Source organism: Lottia gigantea (assembly GCF_000327385.1).
Source record: "Lottia gigantea unplaced genomic scaffold LOTGIsca_79, whole genome shotgun sequence".
Lineage (NCBI taxonomy): Eukaryota > Metazoa > Mollusca > Gastropoda > Lottiidae > Lottia > Lottia gigantea.
Genome location: NW_008710630.1, coordinates 504,380 through 530,118, shown reverse-complemented (window position 1 = coordinate 530,118; position 25,739 = coordinate 504,380). Strand labels below are relative to the sequence as shown.

Here is a 25,739-nt window from a genome sequence, read left to right as displayed (position 1 = left end):
ATAAATACTCAAAGACAACTTGTCCTGCCTTGAAATAATGGACTGTTCCTGATCGTATATGGACGTGCATTAATATCTATGACCTGCTTAACTATTGGATGATTGTGGTGTTTTTATTGAACTGTATGAATGAGAAGCAATATATTATGTATATACTAAGTTTGTACAAATGTTTTTCTACCATTGCCTTTTTGTTAAGAACAAATTAAGTTACTATGTGTTCATATTTTTTAGCCAAATGTCCATCCAGTCTGGTCATGAGTATGACCCAGTGATGCCAGTTACTCACTTATAAGTGATGCTTGCTGTCCATGACTCAGTGATGCTCATGACTCAATGATTTTACTGGCTCATGACTCAGTAAACATACTGGCTCATGACTCTGTCATTATACTGACTCGTGACTCAATGTGTATATTCTGATCATTACTCAGTGATTATACTGGCTCGTGATTCAGTTATCACACTGGCTCGTGACTCAGTTATTATACTGGCTCATGACTAGGTGATCATACTGGCTCATGACTCTGTGATTATACTGACTCGTGACTCAATGTGTATATTCCGATCATGACTCAGTGATTATACTGGCTCGTGATTCAGTTATCATACTGGCTCATGACTCTGTAATTATACTGACTCGTGACTCAGTTATTATACTGGCTCATGACTCGGTGATTCTATTGATTCATGACTCGGTGATTATACTGGCTCATATCTCGGTGATTATATTGGCTCGCAACTCAATGATTCTATATCTTCACGATTCGATGATTATACTGGCTCATGACTCAGTGATAATACTGAATCATGACTCAATCGCCTAAAATCGTTGGCTCGTGAGTCACTTGTAGCATTAATTAGACAGCATAGCCGAGTCACTACCATCACTGATTCATGAGTCATTATCAAGTAGCATCACTGGGTCGTGAATCACTACAATCGTCGAGTCACTAGCATAAATGAGTCACTAGTCTTAATGAGTCACTCCCACCCATGACACAAGACCGCATCAGTGAGTCACTAACATCACTGAGTCGCGAGTCACTACCATTACTATGAGTAGACAGCATCAGTGAGTCACTACCATTACTGATTCATAAGATCACAAGTCATCAGGAAGCATCACTTTTGAGTCACTAGCATCAGTGAGTCACTGCCATCGTTGAGTCACTATGATTAATCAGTCACTGACTCACGGGTAGACATCACCGAGTCACTAGCATGAATGAGTCACTAACTGTTATGAAGGTAGTATTAATGAGCCGCTAGCATCAATGAGTCACTATCGCCAATGACTCATAATAAGACATCTTCAGTGAGTCACTAGCATCACTGAGTCGTGAGTCACTACCGTCGTTGAGTCACTAGCATTCATGAGTTACTGACTTACGACATCAATGAGTCACTATCACCAATGACTCATAATGAAACATCTTCAGTGAGTCACTAGCATCACTTCGTCGCGAGTCACTACCATCGTTGAGACACTATAATTAATGAGTCACTTACTCATGAGTAGACATCACCGAGTCACTAGCATTAATGAGTCACTATCTCTTATGAAAGTAGTATTAATGAGTCACTATCAACAATGACTCATAATAAGACACCTTCAGTGAGTGACTGGCATCACTGAGTTGTGAGTCATAACCGTCGTTGAGTCACTAGCATTCATGAGTCACTGACTTACGAGTAAACAGTATCACCGAGTCACTAGCATTAATGAGTCACTATCTCTTATGAAAGTAGTATTAATGAGTCACTATCAACAATGACTCATTATAAGACACCTTCAGTGAGTCACTAGCATAAATGAGTCACTGTTATGAAGGTAGTACTAATGAGCCGCTAACATCATTGAGTCACTAGCATCACTGAGTCGTGAGTCACTACCGTCGTTGAGTCACTAGCATTCATGAGTCACTGACTTACGAGTAGACGTAACCGAGTCACTATCAACAATGACTCATAATAAGACACCTTCAGTGAGTCACTAGCATCACTGAGTCGTGAGTCACTACCATCGTCGGGTCACTAGCATTCACGAGTCACAAACATTCATGAGTCACAGTATTAATGAGTAATCAGTGAGTCACTAGCATTAATGAGTCATTAACCCTTATGAAAGTAGAATTGATGAACCGCTTACATCAATGAGTCACTATCACCAATGACTCATAAAAAACATCTCCAATGAGTCACTAGCATCACTTCGTCGCGAGTCACTACCATCGTTGAGTCACTATAATTAATGAGTCACTTACTCATAAGTAGACATCACCGAGTCACTAGCATGAATGAGTCACTATCTCTTATGAAAGTAGTATTAATGAGTCACTATCATAAATGAGTCACTAACTGTTATGAAGGTGGTACTAATGAGCCCCTAACATTATTGAGTCACTAGCATCACTGAGTCGTGAGACACTACCGTCGTTGAGTCACTAGCATTCATGAGACACTGACTTACGAGTAGTCAGTATCACCGAGTCACTAGAATTAATGAGTCACTGACTCACGAGTAGACGTCACTATCAACAATGACTCATAATAAGACACTTTCAGTGAGTCACTAGCATCACTGAGTCGTGAGTCACTACCATCGTTGAGTCACTTGCATTCACGAGTCACTAACATTCATGAGTCACAGTATTAATGAGTAATCAGTGAGTCACTAGCATCACCGAGTCGTGATTCACTAGCACCATGAGTCACTTCCATCAATGAGTCAGTGACATTAATGAGTCACTGACTTACGAGCAGACAGTATCACTGAGTCACTAGCATTAATGAGTTACTAACCCTTAGGAAGGTTGTATTAATGAGTCACTATCAACAATGACTCATAATAAGACACCTTCAGTGAGTGACTGGCATCACTGAGTTGTGAGTCATTACCGTCGTTGAGTCACTAGCATTCATGAGTCACTGACTTACGAGTAAACAGTATCACCGAGTCACTAGCATTAATGAGTCACTATCTCTTATGAAAGTAGTATTAATGAGTCACTATCAACAATGACTCATAATAAGACACCTTCAGTGAGTCACTAGCATTAATGAGTCACTAACCCTTATGAAGGTAGAATTGATGAACCGCTAACATCAATGAGTCACTATCACCACTGACTCATAATAAAACATGTTCAGTGAGTCACTAGCAACACTGAGTCACTACCATCGTTGAGTCACTAGCTTTCATGAGTCACAGTATAAATGACTCAGTCATGCTAGCAGACTCAGTCATGCTACCTACATTTGAGTCAGTGATGATAGTGGCCCACGCCATTAGCATTACTGCTCTCATTAACCCGTTAACTGATAGAATCGCTGAATGGTTAGCAGATAAAACTACTGTACCAAGTCGTAAGGATGTATCACTGATAGAACTACGGAGTTGTGAGTGGATAGAGTCGTGTCCAAACCACTCCCCTAGTCGTTATACTTAATAAGACCATGTCAAAACCCTTATTCGTGATACGATGGGTGGATAGATTCTTTGAGTAGTGAGGTGGCGGCAGCATCACCGAGTCAAGAATGTTGAAAACGGGAAGAACTACAGACTTAGGAGCAGGTGACAGGTCGATTTAAGGTTACGAGTAGTCAGTATCACCGAGTTACTAGCATTAATGAGTCACTAACTCTTATGAAGATAGTATTAATGAGCCGCTAACATCAATGAGTCACTATCACCTATGGCTCATAATAAGACATTTTCATTGAGTCACTAGCATCACCGAGTCACTAGCATTAATGAGTCACTAACCCTTATGAAGATACTATTGATGACCTGCTAACATCAATGAGTCACTATCACCAATGACTCATAATAAGACATTTTCAGTGAGTCACTAGCATCACCGAGTCACTAGAATTAATGAGTCACTGACTCACGAGTAGACGTAACCGAGTCACTATCAACAATGACTCATAATAAGACACCTTCCGTGAGTCACTAGCATCACTGAGTCGTGAGTCACTACCATCGTTGAGTCACTAGCATTCATTAGTCACAGTATTAATGAGTAACTATCACCAATGACTCATAATAAACAGAATCAGTGAGTCACTAGCATCACCGAGTCGTGATTCACTAGCACTTAATGAGTCACTGACTTACGAGTAGACAGTATCACTGAGTCACTAGCATTAATGAGTCACTAACCCTTATAAAGGTAGTATTAAACAGTCACTATCAACAATGACTCATAATAAGACACCTTCAGTGAGTCACTAGCATCACTGAGTCGTGAGTCACTACCGTCGTCGAGTCACTAGCATTCATGAGTCATTGACTTACGTGTAGACAGTATCACCGAGTCACTAGCATTTATGAGTCACTATCTCTTTTGAAAGTAGTATTAATGAGTCACTATCAACAATGACTCACAATAAGACACCCTCAGTGAGTCACTAGCATGAATGAGTCACTAACTGTTATGAAGGTAATATTGGTGACCCACTAACATCAATGAGTCACTATCACCAATGACTCGTAATAAGACATCTTCAGTGAGTCACTAGCATCACTGAGTCGTGAGTCAATACCGTCGTTGAGTCACTAGCATTCATGAGTCACTGACTTACGTGTAGACAGTATCACCGAGTCACTAGCATTAATGAGTCACTATCTCTTATGAAAGTAGTATTAATGAGTCACTATCAACAATGACTCATAATAAGACACCTTCAGTGAGTCACTAGCATGAATGAGTCACTAACTGTTATGAAGGTAATATTGATGACTCGCTAACATCAATGAGTCACCATCACCAATGACTCATAATAAGACATCTTCAGTGAGTCACTAGCATCACTGAGTCGTGAGTCACTATCGTCGTTGAGTCACTAGCATTCATGTGTCACTGACTTACGAGTAGTCAGCATCACCGGTCATTAGAATAAATGAGTCACTAACTTACGTGTAGACATCACCGAGTCACTATCAAGAATGACTCATAATAAGATACCTTAAGTGAGTCACTATTATCACTGAGTCGTGAGTCACTACCGTCGTTAAGTCACTGACTCACGAGAAGACATCACCAAGTCACTAGCATTAATGAGTCACTTAATCTTTTGAAGGTAGTATAAATGATTCACTATCACGAATGACTCATAATAAGACATCTTCTTATGAAAGTAGTATTAATGAGTCACTATCGCCAATGACTCATAATAAGACATCTTCAGTGAGTCACTACCGTCGTTGAGTCACTAGCATTCCTGAGTCACTGCCATCAACTAGGTCCCTAGCATTAATGAGTCACTAACTCTTATGAAGGTAGTATTGATACGACGCCAACATTAATTAGTCACTATCACCAATGACTCATAATAAAACATCTTCAGTGAGTCACTAGCATTACAGAGTTGTGAGTCACTACCATCGTTGAGTCACTATAATCAATGAGTCACTGACTCACGAGTAAACATAACAAAGTAACTAGCATTGATGAGTCACTAACTGTTATGAAAGTAGTATTAATGAGTCACTATCACCAATGACTCATAATAAGACATCTTCAGTGAGTCACTAGTCGTGATTCATTGCCGTCGTTGAGTAACTAGCATTCCCGTGTCACTGTCATCACCTAGTCACTAGCATTAATGAGTCACTGACTCACGAGTAGACATCACCGAGTCACTAGCATTAATGAGTCACTAACTCTTATAAAGGTAATAATGATGAGCCGCTAACCTTAATGACTCACCAATGACTCATAATAAAACATTTTCAGTAAGTCACTAGCATCACTGAGTCGTGGGCCATTACCGTCGTGGAGTCACTAGCATTCATTTGATACTTACTCACGAGTACACATCACCGAGTCACTAGCATTAATGAGCCACTAATTCTGATGAAGGCAGTATTAATGAGCCGCATCAATAAGTCACTATCATCGATGACTCATAAGACAATACCAGTGAGTCACTAGCATTCGTGTCACATCCATCACCTAGTCACCAGCATTAATGAGTCACTGACTTAGGAGTAGACAGTATCACCGAGTCATTAGCATTAATGCGTCACTAACTCTTATGAAGGTAGTATTAATGAGCCGCTAACATCAATGAGTCACTTACACCAATGACTCATAAGAAAGCATCAGTGAGTCACTAGCATCACTAAGTCTTGAGTCACTACGGTCGTTGAGTCACTTCCATCACCTAGTCACTAGCATTCATGAGTCACTAACTCTTATGAAGGCCATATAAATGAGCCGCTAACATCAATGAGTCACTATCACCAATGGCTCATAATAAGATAGCATCAGTGAGTCACTAGCATCATTGAGTCGTGAGTCACTTCCATCACCGAGTCAGTAACATTGATGAGTCACTGGCTTACGAGTAGACAGTATCACCGAGTCACTATCATTAATGAGTCTCTAGCATCAGTGAGTCAATAACGAGTCATTAGCATCAGTGAGTCGTGAGTCGCTACCATTACTGACTCATGTGTAAACAGCATCACTGAGTCACAACCATCAGTTATTATCATTACAGAGTCGTGAGTCACTAACATCACGAGTCGCGGGTCACAGATTCATGAGAATCTAGCATTAATGAGTCGATTGCATAATTGTCACCGTAAAGCTACCTGCTCATGACTTTGTCATGCTAGCGACTCAGTCATGCTACCTACATTTGAGTCAGTGATGATAGTGACCCACGCCATTAGCATTACTGCTCTCATTAACCCGTTAACCGATAGAATCACTGAATGGTTAGCAGATAAAACTACTGTACCAAGTCGTAAGGATGCATCACTGATAGAACCACTGAGTTGCGGGTAGATAGCATCTTTGAGTAGCGAGGTGACGGCAAAATCACTGAGTCAAGAGTGTTAAAAACGGGAAGAACTACAGACTTATGAGCAGGTAGCAGGTCGATTTAAGGTTCTGCTCATGACTCAGTGATGCTACCAGCTCACAACTCAATGATGCATTCAGTACCATGACTCAGCGATGCTCGCTATGTACAACCCAGTGATGCCAACTGCTCGCAATTCCAATTGATGCATTCAGTACCATGACTCATTGATGCTATAGTCTCAAGGCTCAGTGATGCTATTGACTCAGTGATGCTAACTGTTTACAATCCAGTGATGCTAGCTATTCAAAACTCTGTAAAGCTAGCTGCTCACAACTCGGTGATGCGTTAAATACTATAACTCAGCGATGCTCGTTATCGACAACTCAGTGATGCCAACTGCTCACAACTCAGTGATGCATTTAGTACCATGACCCATTGATGCTATAGTCTCCAGGCTATGTGATGCTATTGACTCAGTGATGCTAACTGCTCACAACTCAGTGATGCTAGCTATTCAAAACTCAGTAAAGCTTGATGCTCACAGCTCAGTGATGCTAGCTACTCCTGACTCAGTGATGCAAGCTATTTACGACTCGGTGATGCTAGCTATTCACAACTCAGTGATGCTAGCTATTTACAACTCAGTAATGCCAGCTATTCACAACTCAGTGATGCCAGCTATTCACACGTCATTGATGCTATAGACTGAGTGAAGCTAGCAGCTCGTGACACAGTGATGCTAGCTATTAACAACTCAGTGATGCTCAATATTCACAGATCAATGATGCTATAGTCTCACAACTCAGCTATAATCTCACAACTCAGTGATGCTTAATATTCACAGCTCAATGATGCTAGTCTCACAGCTCAGTGATGCTAGCTATTTACAACACAGTGATGCTAGCTATTCAAAACTCAGTGAAGCTTGATGCTCACAACTCAGTGATGCTAGCTACTCCTGACTCAGTGATGCAAGCTATTCACGACTCGGTGATGCCAGCTATTCACACGTCATTGATGCTATAGGCTGAGTGAAGCTAGCAGCTCGTGACACAGTGATGCTAGCTATTAACAACTCAGTGATGCTTAATATTCACAGATCAATGATGCTATAGTCTCACAACTCAGCTATAGTCTCAAAACTCAGTGATGCTTAATATTCACAGCTCAATGATGCTAGTCTCACAACTCAGTGATGCTATAGTCTCACAACTCAGTGATGCTAGCTATTTATAACACAGTGATGCCAGCTATTCACAAGTCATTGATGCTATAGGCTGAGTGAAGCGAGCAGCTCGTGACACAGTGATGCTAGCTATTAACAGCTCAATGATGCTATAGTCTCACAACTCAGTGATGCTTAATATTCACAGCTCAATGATGCTAGCCTCACAGTGATGCTAGCTGTTCACGACTTAGTGATGCTATAGTCTCACAACTCGGTGATGATAGCTGCAAAAGACTCAGTGAAGCTAGCTGCAACACAACTCAGCGATGCTAACTATTTACAACGATGCCAGCTATTAACTCAGTGATGCTAACTGTTCAAGGCTCAGTGAAGCTAGCAGCTCGTGACACAGTGATGCTTGCTATTTACAACTCAGTGATGCTTACTATTCACAGCTCAATGATACTATAGTCTCACAACTCAGTGATGCTAGCTGCTAAAAATGCAGTGCTGCTAGCTGTTCACGACTTAGTGATGCTAGCTATTCACAACTCAGTGATGCAAGCTGTTCACCATTCAGTGATGCTAGCTATTCACAACTCAGTGATGCTAGCTGCTCAAGGCTCGGTGATGCTATCTGCTCAAAACTCAGTGATGCTAGTTGCTCAAGGTTCGGTGATGCTAGTTATTTACAACCCAGTGAAGCTAGCTGCTCACAACTCAGTGATACTAGCAATTCACAACTCAGTGATGCTATAGTCTCACAACTCGGTGATGCTAGCTATTTATAACACAGTGATGCTAGCTATTCACAACTCAGTGATGTTAGTAGCTGTCCATGACTCAGTGATGCTCTAGTCATAGCTCATCAGTGATAGGATAGCTATTCACGACTCAGTGATGCTAGTTATTTACAACTCAGTGATGCTAGCTATTCATAACACAGTGATGTTAGCAGCTCACAACTCAGTGACACTAACTGTCAACATTTCGAGCAATTAAGTGAAGAACACCCAAGTTTAAAACTTCCCCATTTTCCACAATATTTAATATTCATTTTATAATAAATTGTTCACAAAACAAGAGAAGCTATAGCGCATATCAATTTACAATTGATCAATAAATATAATGAAGAAACTGAACCAGTTTCTCACAAAATCATTTCTAATAATCTGATTGGTCAATTACCAAATAGATTCAAGACAAAACAATGAAATAAAATAATAAAGAGCAAACTAATTGACTGAATTTATGAATTAAACATTGTATTTGTGACTTTTGACAACATAAAATTTTGGCAATGCACGCATTCCAAATACAACAAATACATATTCTTGTTCGTTATATTTTGGCAAAAATAAAATTTTAAATAACAAAATAATATTGCTAAAGACAAACACAAAAAACTTAACAAAATCTCTTGAAATACACTTTAAAAACAACAAAATAATAATAAATAGCTATAATTCTGTGTTTACCATACAACTTAGAGCGTAATATGAATATTTGCAGCCAGGAAAAAGGCAGGAGTATGAGAGAAGTCATCTTCAAAATGTCAAGGTATTAGAAACTTCGTACTGATACCTTGACTTCAATAGCCACCTTTCTTCTAAATGAAGCAATTTGATTGGATTGTACACCAGCTTATACAACCAATTAGAGACCTCAACAGAAAGTCTGTGAACACAAAGCCACAATGTTTACAGCCTTTTGTCATTGGCTGTATTCACTGGCGTACAATCCAATCAAATCTCTGCATTCCATGATAAAAGAAAGGCGTCTATTGTAATCAAGGTATTAGACGAAGTTCATAATAGCTTGTGAAGATGGAGAGAAGTGAGCACTATAGTTCAACCATCTTTTAAGTATTTTTTAAGAGTAATCTTTAGTGGAATATATTTGTCAAGGTATGCATATATCTAAGACTTGAGTTTTTAAGTATATTTTGAGAGTGAAAAGTGTGAGCATTATATTCGCAATGATACAGTATATGTAATAACAAAAATATGCTTTGAGTCTTGATTTATATTTCATTACATCTTCATAATATCAAGCTATTACCAACTGTATCTAATACCTTGACTTCATTGAGCTTTTTTCTTGTGTCACAGAATGCTGCGATTTGATTGGATTGTGCTTCCTATATACAGCATCCACAGATAGCCTATAGACACAAAGCCATTATGTTTACAGCCTTTCTGCAAGGGCATTGATTAGCTGTATTCAGTAGAGCACAATCCAATTAAATCACTGCATACTTCCATAATGCAAAAAAAGAACCTAATGAAGTCAAGGTATTAGACACAGTTTGTAATAGCTTGACATTGTGAAGATGAGAGCCTTATCTGTAGGTATATTTGATCAAATGAGCTGATACCATTGTATTTATATCCTTGGACCACTTTTATCCACTGTTTTTGTCTTCTTTAATCCTCCTTTACTAAACGATGATATAGAACTTAATAAAGCCCCTCGTCCCTCTGTATTTCCTCCAGCTGGCGCTGACACTGATCTCATTGGGGGTCCAGGTGGGGGTGGGGGCGGAGGTGCTGCAGCTACTGCTGGTGGAGAAGGAGGTACAGGGGCAGCCACAGGTGGTGGTGGTGGTGGTGGAACAGGAGATGCTGAAAAATAAAATCATATAAAAATTACTCTTTGAGCTCTATCAGCTAGGAAGTAAATATCTGGACAAATATACAAATATTCGAGCTCAATTTTTGTTCATAGCACTTATCAGAATTAGAATATGAAGTTGAATGATCCTGCAATCCAACAGAATCATACTGAGTTATTCTAGACCATCAACGCTTCTACAAAGGTATTTGCACTCTTGCATGCTTACTGGAAGTTTAGGCTATTGTCACTTTTATTACAGTATGACCACAATTGAGTATCAGCTGGTCAAGTTAGTATAAGGATGACTTAATGCCTTTGATGGAGTCAAAATTTACATAAATATAAGTGCTTGAATGATATAAATTTGCTTTTCATTAGAGGCACCATGTTAAAATAAACTGTAAACTTAATAGGAATTAGAAATTATTATTGAAACAGGTAAGTATTTTCTGGAGGTGAAGTAAGAAAGTCATCTAAATATTGCATTTCATAGCTGTAAAAGTTCAGGTGTAGATCCTGCATCGCTTTTCAGCACGAAAAATTATTTTTCCTGATTTAAAAGGGAAGAAATAGATGCAGGATGCCTATCTTCCTTCAGAACGCATATTTAATTAGAACACAAACATACAATTTAAGGCAAGGCATGCTAAAACAGATTTAGGCATAGCACAAAGTTTTCATATCTGCTTTCTTTAAGCCAAATCGCTTTAGGCAAATAAAAAATCTAACATTCTCTAACCCACATCGCTTTAGGCAAATAATATTTTTTATCATGCTCAAATCCATATCCTTAGCTTTAGCTGAATCATAATATACCAATAACACACAGTAATATCAGTTTCCCCAATAATATACACCAATACAAGAGAAAATTTCCAATAGTTCAAGATAGATAACTCTTAAGGTCTGTGTCAAAAAAACATTCTGAAAATCAAGTTCCATAACTCTTCAAGGGATCTAGGCAGCCCCAAACCCCTGACTAAATTATTGTCTCCTTCATAGCTTATACATATTTATGGCCCTGGATTAATGGAACGCTTTACGTCTATTCTTAATAGAATAGCTCGGTCTTAATTAGACATCAAGAAAAAGATAAAATTGATTACGAACAACAATATTACATATTTAGAAAAAACGAACAAGACACATACCAGAGAGTTACAGCCAGAAATAATACAACAGTTCATATCTACAAATTTAGGAGAATTTGACATACACTCACAGCCTAGATGGAAGCATTTTAACAAGGATAACAACTTAGATTCACAAGGATCCTTTCTACCAGATCTTGGTTTGATCTTTTCCAGATTATCAGTACCCATTTACAGCTGGGTCATCTGAGAACACTGTGGTAAGATGACACCCAACTGAGATAAGAACCCAAAAACACCATTTATTCGACCTAAATAAGCAAATGACATCATTCCATAGCCAGCAAAAAGCTTACCAAGCAATTTCTAGCCAGTGACATGCAATTTCTATAATCCATATCCACACACTTTCAATGCAGGGGTAAAATACTGCGCACTATATTCGCAAATGTACAGTATGTGAATTCTCCTAAATTTGTGAGTTAGAAATTAAGACCTATAAGATATATTCAGAGACTCAACTAACATACTGGTTGAACCAAATCCACATGCCCCACATCTCTAAGGGGACCTCCCAGAAAAAGTGCAACAGAGCGTGTTAAAAAATATTACCTGGGGAGGGTCACCAAGCCACTTAAATAAACCACCCCCCGGGCCATTTATCTAGTTGAGGCACTGAATATATCTAATAGAAATACACTGGCTAAATTAATATAGATCTTACTTGATACAAACACACTGTTAATCTAATTAGCTGTAGACCACAAAAAATATATCAAAATCACTGTATTAGTTATGTGGACACTCTAAAATTATGGCAAGTTGATAAACCCAGGCACAAAATTATGTTAAGGTTTTTGGACTATTCAATACAATGGAAAATTTATGAACCCAAATACCAAAATAAACATGAATTATTTTGAATATCTCAGAAAATTATATTGACTTGACAAATCCGATGTCATAGTGGTACCAGGTGCTACAGAGTGGACAGTGGGCATAGCCTGACACTTACAGACACCAAAGAAACATCATTGTCAACCATAACCACTCCATCAAACACATCATTACAAAATTTGTGCTAATAGAGAATCAGTAAACCATACACCTTAATACTTGTGCCCTTATTCATCAAAAATATCTACCATAGACATTCATGTAAATTTAAACCCCGTTTCTTAAGAAATCTTACAACAAAAATTGTCTAATGTGAGAAAATTTACATGGAGGAATACAAAACTTCGCGAAATTTTTTGAGAAACAGGGCCAAAATTTTACCAATGTCAATTCATTTTTTTTACTTGATCATAGAATTTTAAATTAAGGAGTGCTCTGGTGTGGGATAGAAATTAGTTAGGCATATCTAAGTAAGCAAAGCGGTAAGACACAAGTACAAACCTGGTCCAGTACTGCTTGGTGTTGTTGTCTTTGATGAAGAGGGTGGTGCAGTTGGAGAAGTTGGAGAAGTTGGACTTTGTACTTCTAAAGTACCGTTTTCTAATGCTTTCTGAAAAAAAAGGGCAGCATCCAATGTCAAAATGCTGAGAAATCAACCGTTCTAAGATCCTGATGCTGAATTCATATCAGAAACATGGTATCCTCCCAGATGTAATCATTGTGATTAGTAAAAGTTAACTGTCTGTATACTATGATTATTGTAGACAAACTAGATGTCAAATTTTCATTCTTAAAAGTACTTTAGACAGCTAATATAGAGCTTCATCAACCAAGGAAACTAATATTTATATGTATATATCCCTTTAATTTCTATCAGCTGGTAAAGCTAATATTTAGAGGACTATATCACTTAAAGGGATTGTAAAGAGGTCTAAACTAATCATTTTATGATGTCAATAAGGCATAAAATCTGATTGTAAATTGATGCTATCAGTGTTCTTGATACACATAAAAATTAAGAAAACCTCTTTACAATCCCTTTAAGTTTCTTGAAAATAAGCCCTTGATTTTAGAATTCATTGTTCAGTCCTACCTTTCTTGACTTTCTACGTTTTTTCTTCTCTTCTTCTGACATGTGGAATTCCTTGGCCTTCGACAATCTCTTAATCTTACTGATCTAGTAAAACACAGAAATAGAATGGGATATCACTCATAATTACTTACTTTGAGTACAAGCCTTAAAGGCCCTTGTTCGCCACATTCAGAGGTCGATTTGGGCCTTGAATATATGAAGATAGTCTTCAGGAGTACAAAACTCAACAAAAATCGCACAATTCCTTCAAAAATCATTCATTTTAAGACAAATAATTCAGGATAAACATGGCTAAGAAGGCTCAAATTTTGATGGGTACCTGTGAACACTATTACTGATTAGCCAAGCAACAAAATTCCAGTTTCTGAGACTAGGGTACAACTGGTCCAATGGATGGTCCCTTTAACTCACTTTTTTTTGTTCTTCATGCAGTCTGTCTTCGAACTGGGATTTGGCTGTTTTTAAAACATCTTTTAATTTATGTGGTATTTTTAGTTGTGGTTTGTCTTTAACTTGCTGGCCGACATCCGAAAACAACCTGAAATAGATAAACCCTTACCACACTCAGATTTACATAATAAAATGTCATATACCAACTACTTTTCTGTACAGGCAATGAGGGAAATTTGCCAGGACTGCGACAATAGCCTACAGCTTTTCAATTTCCAAGGGATTTTTAAATGTGCACAGCTTGAATAGCACACAGGGCCTCCCATAGGAAAGGCTAGACGCTTTTTCATGCCAGTCCCTAGGGTGGGGAACCAGGTTGAAAAATCCAAATTAACCAAGTTAATAAACAATGAATATTCACATAAGATGCAAATTTCAATTTGAAATCTTCATCTAAATACGGAAATACACAAAAAAATATTAAAAACCTAAACTTACGGATGCATGAATAAGTCAGCCAGTGCTGGAATGCCATTTTTACAAGCTTCTGTCGTTAAGATAGATTCTAGTACAGACCCTGTTAAAAAAAGACCGAAAACAAATTTAAATATGAGCAGGACACCAGGGAAGGATAACCCTTTAACAAGCAACGCAACACCTCTTACTACACACATGATTGATGATCCCTACCCCCAAGGATTCAGAAAGGGTAAACCATACTTATTGATTTAAGCAAGACACTCTGAGGCTGACCTCTTACACTACCAAAACTTGTCCCCACCCCCCACTTTCTCAAGCTTGGTGACCCTTTTTGTCTACTACAGATTCCAATGAACCCTAGTTATACTTACTACTTTGAGCAGGCCACTTGTGGGGGCAGGGGTGGGGAAATCATCACAATATCCCCTTAACACACAACCCTGCCACTTCACTACCCGAATACACTGGAATACCTGAGACCTAAATATCTCACAGATTTGAGCTGGTCAGTGGTCACTCTTTGGGAAAATTATTGTAGGAGGGTGACACCTTACACTACCCACATGCTTTCTGACCTCCCCTTCCCACCCCCCCAAAAAGGGGGTATTAACTCTACAGACGTAGGCCATTCTGGTACAATATATCATAGGTAGAGCCACCCAAGCAATACTTACTGATTTGAGCGGGACACTCAGGGGGGAAGTTATCACAGGAAGGTGTATTAAGTTGGGTACCAAACGTCATTTCATACAGAACATGACCAAAACAATAAACATCTATTAACTCTACAGTCTGTAATATAAATAGTACCGGTATACAATGTCTATTAACTCTACAGTCTGTAATATAAATAGTACCGGTATACAATGTCTATTAACTCTACAGTCTGTAATATAAATAGTACCAGTATACAATGTCTATTAACTCTACAGTCTGTAATATAAATAATACCGGTATACAATGTCTATTAACTCTACAGTCTGTAATATAAATAGTACCGGTATACAATATCTATTAACTCTACAGCCTGTAATATAAATAGTATTGGTATACAATGTCTATTAACTCTACAGTCTGTAATATAAATAGTACCGGTATACAATGTCTATTAACTCTACAGTCTGTAATATAAATAGTACCGGTATACAATGTCTATTAACTCTACAGTCTGTCATATAAATAGTACCGGTATACAATGTCTATTAACTCTACAGTCTGTAATATAAATAATACCGGTATACAATGTCTATTAACTCTACAGTCTGTAATATAAATAGTACCGGTATACAATGTCTATTAACTCTACAGTCTGTAATATAAATAGTACCGGTATACAATGTCTATTAACTCTACAGTCTGTAATATAAATAGTACCAGTATACAATGTCTATTAACTCTACAGTCTGTAATATAAATAGTACCGGTATACAATGTCTATTAACTCTACAGTCTGTAATATAAATAGTACCGGTATACAATGTCTATTAACTCTACAGTCTGTAATATAAATAGTACCGGTATACAATGTCTATTAACTCTACAGTCTGTAATATAAATATTACCGGTATACAATGTCTATTAACTCTACAGACGTAGGCCATTCTAGTTAATATTATGGTGTCTGTGTTATGCCAACCTGTCAGGACAGGGCGTCTGACAGAATTTACCAGATATACATGGTGTGCATCATATTCGCTATTATACTTTACCTGTATTTTTTTATATTGAGTATAAAAGGGTCTATAATAAGAAGGTAAACCCAGTAAACTATTATGTATATCAGTTAGATAACAAACATCATTATCAAGTATAATATTACCAGTATGTAGATGACCTGCAAATACAAAACACAGTGTGCAAATATTTACATCTTACAGAGTATATTTTAAAACATTTTTTAATATCATAGTTGAGAGTGGAAGATAAAGACTTCAGGGGAAAAAACCACATGCATTCATACAACCCCCCATTGTAATAGATCATATCAAGTAAACCTTTAGTGCTTAACAAGTAGGCATAGGAGGTCATAATCCCATAGAAAGTGAAGGCTATGATCTCACTTACCCTGAGCTTAATGCTAGCTGTCAATCAAAATGTCATGTGACTGTCAAATTCTTAACAATTAAGTAAGCCACTGAATAGAATATTTACCCTACAGTGATTGGATGGAGAAGTGGGTTCTAAATGATGACAAAACATAGTCGGATTAGTGTAAATAAAAACCATAATTGCCTACAATACCAATTCCTGCTATAAGTGCCCAAGATACACATAAAAAAGGCCAGAAAACCTCTTTACAATCCCTTTAACAAAATGCAAAAATCTACTCACCATGTGGAATGTGTTTCTCCTGTAAAAATTTCAATGTTTCCAAAATCTGTTTTCCGTATAATTTGATCGCTCTCATATCTAGAGGAGAACACAGTTTTGGGTTGGAGTATTTTTTAATGTAATGTCCTTTTGGTTTACATTTACACAAATAATCACGTAACGTTCCTTTCTCGCAATAACTAGATATCACAAGTCCTCCATTTTCATTGGACGTAGAAAACACCGGGGTTAAAATATGAGGATGCTGTAACGAAACAAAACAAATCAGATAAAAAAATTTCAAATTCATAAAAATTATATAAGTTTAATTACTGCAAGTTTGATACTAAAAAATCATGAAATAATAAGCTGGCTAACTGAAATCTTTAAGTTCTACGACCAATGTATGTCCTATTTTCTGCTGGGAATTGGGCTTATGAAGATGAGCAAAGCCGTGCAGTATGCAATGATGGGCATTTTGCCACGATCATAGCTGCATTAGCCACTTTCTTTGATTTCAAAACGTCAATGATCTTTAGCAACTGGTCTTATGCGAGTAACCATAAGTTCCTATCCCCGTCGACCTGAATCAAGATTTATCCGATTTGAAAAGTCAACTTGAAACGGGACAGACAGGTGGACACATGAAGATGACAATGCCGTCATTAAGGAGAAATTACACCAACCTGTATACTTGATAATAAAGTCATTATGGCTGTCAATTCTCTCTCTCCTATATACTGATACAGTCCAAAATCACTCTGGAATAAAATTAAATAAAGACATATACTGTATAATGGTGAATATATTGCACATCTCTTTAAACCCTACAATAATGAGAAATTATGTTTATGTGCTCCCTTTCCTTTGATAAATCTGGAGAAATCTGCAATGGTAAATAATACGTACCTCATATGGGCAAAATTAATTTTAATACCTACCCAAGATAAAATCTGTTTTATTTTTGGTTGACCAATAGGTTTCACCATGATATAATGCTTTCTTATTCTTGTACCTGAAATAAAAAAAAACCTGTTAGAAACACAAGAGCTTTGGTTCAATCTGAACCAATATGTGACATACCTGCATTCACTAACAGGGGGAAATCACCTAAAAATAAATCTGCATAAGTGACGGAGAAAGCAAGGATGAAACTAAAGGTATCATTTCAACTCATAGCTTAACTAACTTTTTAAGGTGCTCCTGCCTTTCGACCTGCTTCACTGACGTAGAAAATGAAAATGAAAATATAAAGGCACTTATATATGCTCACCTATATCTACAAGAGGTTCTATGACATCCCATTTCGGTTCCGATCGGAAGATCATTGAGACATGTTGTAATGCTACTTCTGAAAATATACAAAAAAAGGAATAAGTGTACAAAAATTTTAAATGTGGAGCTTACCTGAAACTAAGTGTAAATATTACTTAGTTTTAGTGCCTACCTGGGAAATTAGTAGAATATGTTTTAGGATCCAGGAATCTTTTAACACATAAAGACTGACTCAGAAAATGGTTGGATAAAACTGAATCCAGAAAATCCTGAAAAGATAAAATACAATCGTTTATAAGAAAGAGAATCACAAAGTTGAAAATATCAATCAAAGATTATATCAGTTAAACCTTTCAACACAAGCAACCACTCTTCTAACAAGCAAAATCCTCTAGCCATAGGACTCTGTAACCCTGACCCGAAAATTTGAGTAGGCCCTAGCCCTGCTTACCTGTAACCCTTTCTGTCTCACAGCAATGAATTCTCTTTCAAAATTTCCAAACACTTTCTTAGGAGGTAGTTTAAACTCAATATTTGAGATGCGTAACTGTGATTCTAAATTATCAAAATCGCTGTATCGCTTTGTCAGTTGCCAAGTGTTCTCTTTCCCTGCTCCTCTCTGGACCTTTAAAATATACTCCTGCAAAAAAAGATATAGTACTGGTACAATAGTACTTAGGGTTTTTGTTCGAAATTACACCAATTTTCATCTTGATTACACAATTTAGTACAACAGTGGACATCACTCTAGTATATAACTTAGCTAGTTGAAGTACAACAGTGGACATCACTCTAGTATATAACTTAGCTAGTTGAAGTACAACAGTGGACATCACTCTAGTATATAACTTAGCTAGTTGAAGTACAACAGTGGACATCACTCTAGTATATAACTTAGCTAGTTGAAGTACAACAGTGGACATCACTCTAGTATATAACTTAGCTAGTTGAAGTACAACAGTGGACATCACTCTAGTATATAACTTAGCTAGTTGAAGTACAACAGTGGACATCACTCTAGTATATAACTTAGCTAGTTGAAGTACAACAGTGGACATCACTCTAGTATATAACTTAGCTAGTTGAAGTACAACAGTGGACATCACTCTAGTATATAACTTAGCTAGTTGAAGTACAACAGTGAACCATGCTCTAGAATATTACCCAGAGTTAGGTGATGTCTGGTGTTTCCATAAGCTGACAATAGTACAACAGTGGACCACATTCTAGAATATAACACAGAATTAGTTGATGTCTGATGTTTCTATAAACAGGCCACTCTCTAGAATGTAACCAAAAGTTAGGTGATGTCTGGTGTTTCTATAAACAGACAATAGTACAGTTGACCACTCTCAAGAATATAACCCAAAGGTGATGTCTGGTGTTAGGTCTACTAAAAACAGACATTAGTGGTTCACCATTCAGAATTTAACCTAGAGTTCATGATGTCTGTTGTTTCTGTGAAAAAGATTAAAATGTCATTATTCAGGTTGTGACTTACATCCTGCTAGACTAATCCTACATTACATCCATACTATCGTGTCGCAGACATAAGTCGTAAAATACGGAACTTACGATATGGTCGCCTGTTTTTTGAGCTGTTTCAATGTAAGCCGACAAAACCTCCGTGTCATCTATTTGAGCTTTCGATGAAGATGTTTTCTCAAACAAAGCCATCTTTGAAAATCACCAAAACGATGTCTATTTAAAGAAATATTAGACATTCGCTTGTGATTTTGAAGTTTTGTGTTGACATTTTGAGAAGGGGGCGTTCCATATGGCCGTTAATCGGTCTCGAATATACCTTATGATGATTGTCGTAAAATGTCAATGTCGTTATTGCACTTTATTTTAAATATACAACCAACTAAAATTTGCTTTTATTTTAGGGAACGAGAACTAAATGGCTTGATTGAACTACACTAATCGTTATCTTTACAAATTAGTGGATTAGTGAATCATGATATCTAGTGTAATCTTGTCGAAACGTTGCATAAAATTACCACCAATACTTCAGATATGATAATGATATTCACGACCCTGAACATGATTTATCAAGATCAAACGATGTGATATCAGTATAGTCCGAAACAGGGCCAAGATTTAATTACATAGGACCTAGGCCTAATATTGGTCATATATACCAAGAATAGGCCTATCGATGTGCCGTATTTAGTAGCGGCGCAAGTTGAATTTTTACTTTTGATGGTGGCATAGCGTAATAACGCAAAAACTATGTCTTTTTACATTAATGTAAACAAAGACCGTCTCTACCCTTTAAAATTTCAGATTGAAAAAAGTTCAGATGCTCGGACTATCGTCGGCTGACAGTAGATAATAATCCAATATGTCGCGGAGTTGTGAGCGTTTACAAGAATTTCACGACCAAATCTCGACTGATTTGAAAAGGACTGTTAAATTTTGGGTGGAAAATTCGCACGATTTAGAGAAAGAGTAAGCAGATTTTCATTCTTTTCAAAGCAGAGATCTTCATCTCACCTATGACAAAACTTCCCTCATTGCACACTGTTTGACACTTCATAAACCAATGCAGAAAAGAATGACACAAAACTCTATGTGATTCTGTTTCTAACCGATAACATAAGAGGCCACGTACTTTTCGGAGCCGACTTCGGGTTAGTCTTGCAGTAAACTAGGTAGCCTACGTAGGTTCGTAAACTATTGACACTTGAAGTAATTTTTAAACGACTAGGCTAGGTCCCTATTTGTGTACATGTATATAGCCATTGGTTTCTTTTATTTTTTCAGTGGATTTTTCAACTGCCTGGGAAAAGATGGAAAAGTTTACGATACAACCAAAAATACTTGGCTACAAGGACGGCAGGTTTGTGAGTTATTCTATACCATATGTTAGTTTTAAGATTGATTCGGGATATGGCATTATTTTGGACACCAATACTACTCTACACATCCAAGCTCGACATCATTGTACAAACCTTATATATGAGTAATAGTTTCTGACGACTTGTCTTAAAGAGATGATTTCTGTATTGTTTATATATTTCAGATTTGGACTTACAGCACGCTGATAAGACATGTACCTGAGGTTTTTGGCACTGAAAAAGATAAAATTCTAGATTTTGTAGAGAAAAGTAGGTCCTTGTTTATTACATTGTTATAATGATTAAAAAATCTCTCAGCAAAAATTTCTGATTTTATGAGTAATATGACGCCCATTCTTATACTTGGACCATATTTATTATTAAATCGCAGCGAACCTAAAGTAAGAAATTAAATCTAAAAAGAGTTATGCATAACTGATTTTTTTACACTTTCAGATGAAGATCGGTGAAATTAGATGACCAAATCCCTTTAAATTATGACCCTTGGTTTATTTTTACTATTGAAGGTGCCAAGTTTCTAATTTATAAAGTGAAAGACCGCGAGACTAACAGGTGCCCGTTCAGTACCACACCAACAGGACTGGCCATCAAATACCAGAGAAGCATCTATACCGAGATCTTCTTTACAATGGCCATGATAGAGCTTTATTCTGTTACCAATAACGATCTTTATAAGGTATATGCTTACCAAAAAACAATTTTAGCTATGTAGACACACGCAAACGCAAACGAGTTGGATTGTCGTCTGCTTGGTGATTAGGTCCTATAGATTCAACCTCTGTCGCAAAGCACCACCAATATCCAAAGACATATTAAATTGTTTTGTTTCTAGGAAGAAGGGTTGAAGATGTTAGACAAGATTATCTACTGGACACAAGAAGATGACACCGAATTGGGCAGAACTGTCTTACCAGGGACAACTCCGATCCAAACTCTGGCAGTACCAATGGTAGTTCTCTCCCTTGGCCTTTTACCTTTGCCAGGTAAAACCATTAATCTTATTGAAAGGGGTGCTTTCGAACACTAGGGTTGATCCTATCATTCTCTGTGGGATTGAGAGAAAAGAGTTCTAAAAGCACTGTCTGGCCCCGAAGAGCGGCATTTTGGGTCTCGTAATCATAACCCGTTCCCATCTGGTTTGCCTATAACAAAGACTTCTTGATCCCTACGTTTAAGCCTAGGCCCCTTATTGTCACTGGAAAACTACTTTCTCTATCATTGGTACTATAACTGGAGAAGATCATGAATCCATTTTCTGTTTCTTTACAGAGGACAGAATGACAAAATACAGAGAAATAGAAGAAAAATGTGTGAAAGACATTATGAAACATATACAGGTGGGATTTGACAATAACTAAATTTCAAAATGAATGTTAGAGAGTTAAAAAGCCTTAATAATGTGGACGTATATCATTTCTATGTCCATGTAAGCTAAAGAGATCTGTTATAAACCTGGATCTAATGCGAAATGAAAACTTGGACATTTGTCTTTATGTTTCAGAGGAATGGTAAAGTTATTTTGGAGAATGTTTCTCCTGATGGAACCGAGTTGCCAGGAAGCATTGGCCGACTCATGAATCCAGGTAAAATGCCCCAAGAACTCAACACGCACGAGGTATCAATCTCGATATGAAGCTGAACAGTGGGTTTGGTTTGAGCTTTAAATCTTACCTTCAAGAAGTGAATTCTGTTCATCATCATCACCATCATCGTTATCAGAAGCTTCAGCGCCCATCAACACATCACTATGACCATTAACACAATCGACATGATCAATGTCATCATGGACTAAATCTCCACCATTTCGTCAACATCGCCATTACCATCACAATCTTCATCAAGCATCATTCGCTACAAGCCTGCAAATATCAACTTTGTATCTGTTTCAGGTCATGCTATAGAATGTGGTTGGTTTCTGCTGGAATACGCCAAGAAGTCCGGTAACTCTGAACTAAAACAGATTGCTTTAGACAAATTTATAATGGGCGCTTTTGAAAGTAAGTTACTCGGATTAACCTTCTAATAGTTTGTGCAAAAACAAAAACGGAAAAGAAAAATGCTAAGAAGAACGGTGGTAAAGATTCAAATGAAATACTTAGTAGGTCCTCACTGACACGAGAGTCGAAAATCCATAGGTTTCATCTCAATCCTATCCAGAATTCCGGTTATATAAAATAATATTACACATAGCTACCAAATATTTCTAATAAGCAACTGCCCTATGTCTAAACAAAATATAAAATTCCTACCAAGAACGATGAAGTCCGTCCATCCACCAACCAGTGTTCACGAGACAAAAAAATGAACAAAGACAGAGAGAGACAGTGGTAAATATTAATCAAGGGTGATAAGTATTAAATGAATTTAATAAAGGTTGAAAAGAACTACTTTCTGCTACTGTGTCTAATTAAAACGGTTGATTAACCCTTCGGCAAATCCCGACAGTTTCCGTAAACCCGAGCGTTCAACGGTTGATCGTTTGGATGGATACTTTATCATCTGATAAAGCAAATATATGGACGACTATATATCTTAAAGTTAATGTACTTGTACAGTACGATAATCTGCAAACAATAACTCATGCTTACTGATGCTCGTATTTCAATTTTGGAAAGTGTTACAGATGGCTGAAATTGACCTCTATTATAGATTGTGCAGCAAATATTTAGACGATTATATCACTTTAAGTACTGACTTGTATTTGGTAATCTGTAGACGATAACTCATGCTTACGTTTACTGGGACACCTTTATCCCTTGTACAATACAATTATCCATATTACTTAAGCTTACACTTACTGATGCACTTTTTCCCTTTCTTCAGGTGGTTGGGATGCGAAACATCAGGGGTTGTTTTATTTTCTGGACGTGGACGGCTGGAGTCCGACACAACTAGAATGGGATATGAAATTATGGTGGCCCCACACAGAAGCTTTGATAGCATTCCTAATGGCCTACGATCAGACCCAAGATAAAAAATATCTGGATTTATTTGAGAAGGTTTTTGATTATTGCTACCAGCATGTAAGTTAATAATAAAAATGAAAGGTGATACAGTATCTACAGAGCTGAAGAAGAGCAATTAGGAAATTCCGCATTGATAGAAATGAATCTTTAGTCTTGCAGCACATGCTATGTAGTGTACAATGGGCTAAATTTTACTCTTTTCGTCGAGGAGATTCTGGTTGGATCAACCTCCATGGCATACATTGTGTGTCCCATTCGATAGGTCAGACGCTTTTTCTGCTAGTTGCATGTGTTCATAATTACAAAACAAAACGTAGTGTTGATTGGCCAGTTTGAAAATCACGTGACATGATTTTTTGTTTGTTCTAGTTTGTGGATAAAGAAAATGGAGAATGGTTTGGTTACCTGAACCGACAAGGTGATGTGACGCATACCTTTAAAGGTGGACCATGGAAAGGTAAACCCTATTCCTAGATCATGCGAAAAGGTTCCACAGGTTCGAATCGCTCAAAACCATACAGTTGACGATGTCAGGTTTAGCACTTCTAAAAGTCGATCATATGGTGCGACAACTCGTCACGTGACTGCATTATGCCTAAAGCGCATGTACGAAAACTTCAAAGCACGTTTTACTTCCGCTCGTGAGTTCTATGGTATACGTCAGGCGTAGAGAGAATGGTTGCCGTAGATACGATTGTGATATGACGAAGGACCATATCATTCGGAAATTCTCGACAGTTTTGTAAAGGCGGTCAGGGCCCAGATCTCCATTTCATTTCATTTTCAACGAGTTGTGTATTTCAGGATGTTTTCATGTTCCCAGATGTCTGATGATGTGTCAGCTGATCCTAAAGAAATTACTGAAGAAAGAGACCGACACATAATATACAATTTTGAATAAATTCCCTTACATTTACTGTAGTTTTCTAACACTTTTTATGTGAATTGGGGAACTGATAGCATCGATTTTCACCATTCAAATTTAGAAGTCTGAAGCCTTTATGTCGTGCAATTCCACTTTAACTAAATTTCTCATGAAATTGTAGACGAACCATCCGTCGTTTGACCACAGAAAACTGCCATTGTTATCAAATGGACATCGTCATTTGGATAAGGTCTGAAAGAAAAGATACTTCTATAGAAGCACCGGCCAATAAATTAGTATTTAATAGTGAATACACAAGACCATAATGGATAGAGAGGGAGGTTATTCATCTACCAGTCCTCCGATGACCAACGACATTATTAGATCGAGATAACTTATGTAAAATCGTGCGCCTTAATATTAATACCAGAAATGAAACCGTGACTTATCTATTGGTTAAAACCATTTCTGATGCAACAAAGAATATAAATACTCGCACATGATTGGTTAATATCTCCACCGAAATCACGATGGCCAATAGAAAACTGGAACGACCATGATGAAAGCATCTCTCAAGCCCAGTTCACATCAAAGTTTCACAAGCAGCGACTTGTTAATTACGATTTAGGATTTTACTCCAAAATACAATTAATTAAAATTAATAATTAATTAATCAATAACTAATTATTACTCAAAACCGCCACCACCGGCACTGATTGGCTGAAACTGGAAGTGATATTCACTGTCCCTACCTGGCCTCAAAAATCAAAACAAACATTCTATCATGCTAGAATCCTGCCATACGACCAGGACAAAATTGGATCAACATTAGTGTGAAGGGGACTTAACTATGATAAAATCAAAATATTACCATTTATTATTCAGTCCCACGTTTTACGAAA

General features: G+C 37.4%; 3 protein-coding genes across 3 annotated transcripts; 2 read left to right on the top strand and 1 right to left on the bottom strand.

Annotated features, from left to right (window-relative positions):
- Window positions 1-7,292: 7,292 nt before the first annotated feature.
- Window positions 7,293-8,749, top strand: LOTGIDRAFT_132262 (hypothetical protein; the record flags this gene model as incomplete). Its single annotated transcript, XM_009066706.1, has 3 exons — window positions 7,293-7,510; window positions 7,689-7,812; window positions 8,462-8,749. Coding segments are annotated over 3 exons (630 nt in total), but the record flags the coding sequence as incomplete, so codon positions are not given.
- Window positions 8,750-10,375: 1,626 nt separating this feature from the next.
- On the bottom strand, window positions 10,376-19,902 carry LOTGIDRAFT_207280 (hypothetical protein; the record flags this gene model as incomplete). The annotated part of the gene is made up of 14 exons (XM_009066705.1): window positions 19,718-19,902; window positions 18,594-18,782; window positions 18,315-18,411; window positions 18,141-18,218; window positions 17,809-17,882; window positions 17,554-17,628; window positions 16,889-17,132; window positions 16,267-16,391; window positions 15,232-15,349; window positions 14,576-14,654; window positions 14,099-14,225; window positions 13,688-13,771; window positions 11,350-11,353; window positions 10,376-10,614 (listed from the first exon to the last, which is right to left on the bottom strand). Exons 1-14 carry the CDS (start codon window positions 19,817-19,819, stop codon window positions 10,376-10,378), a joined length of 1,635 nt encoding a protein of 544 aa, XP_009064953.1. The 5' UTR covers window positions 19,820-19,902.
- An 88-nt stretch (window positions 19,903-19,990) lies between these two features.
- Window positions 19,991-24,887, top strand: LOTGIDRAFT_236307 (hypothetical protein). The gene is made up of 11 exons (XM_009066704.1): window positions 19,991-20,596; window positions 20,912-20,987; window positions 21,171-21,255; window positions 21,513-21,682; window positions 21,839-21,989; window positions 22,276-22,343; window positions 22,508-22,589; window positions 22,896-23,003; window positions 23,830-24,029; window positions 24,342-24,429; window positions 24,777-24,887. The coding sequence occupies exons 1-11, from the start codon at window positions 20,490-20,492 to the stop codon at window positions 24,854-24,856; spliced, it is 1,215 nt and encodes a 404-aa protein (XP_009064952.1). The 5' UTR covers window positions 19,991-20,489; the 3' UTR covers window positions 24,857-24,887.
- The last annotated feature ends 852 nt before the right edge of the window (window positions 24,888-25,739 follow it).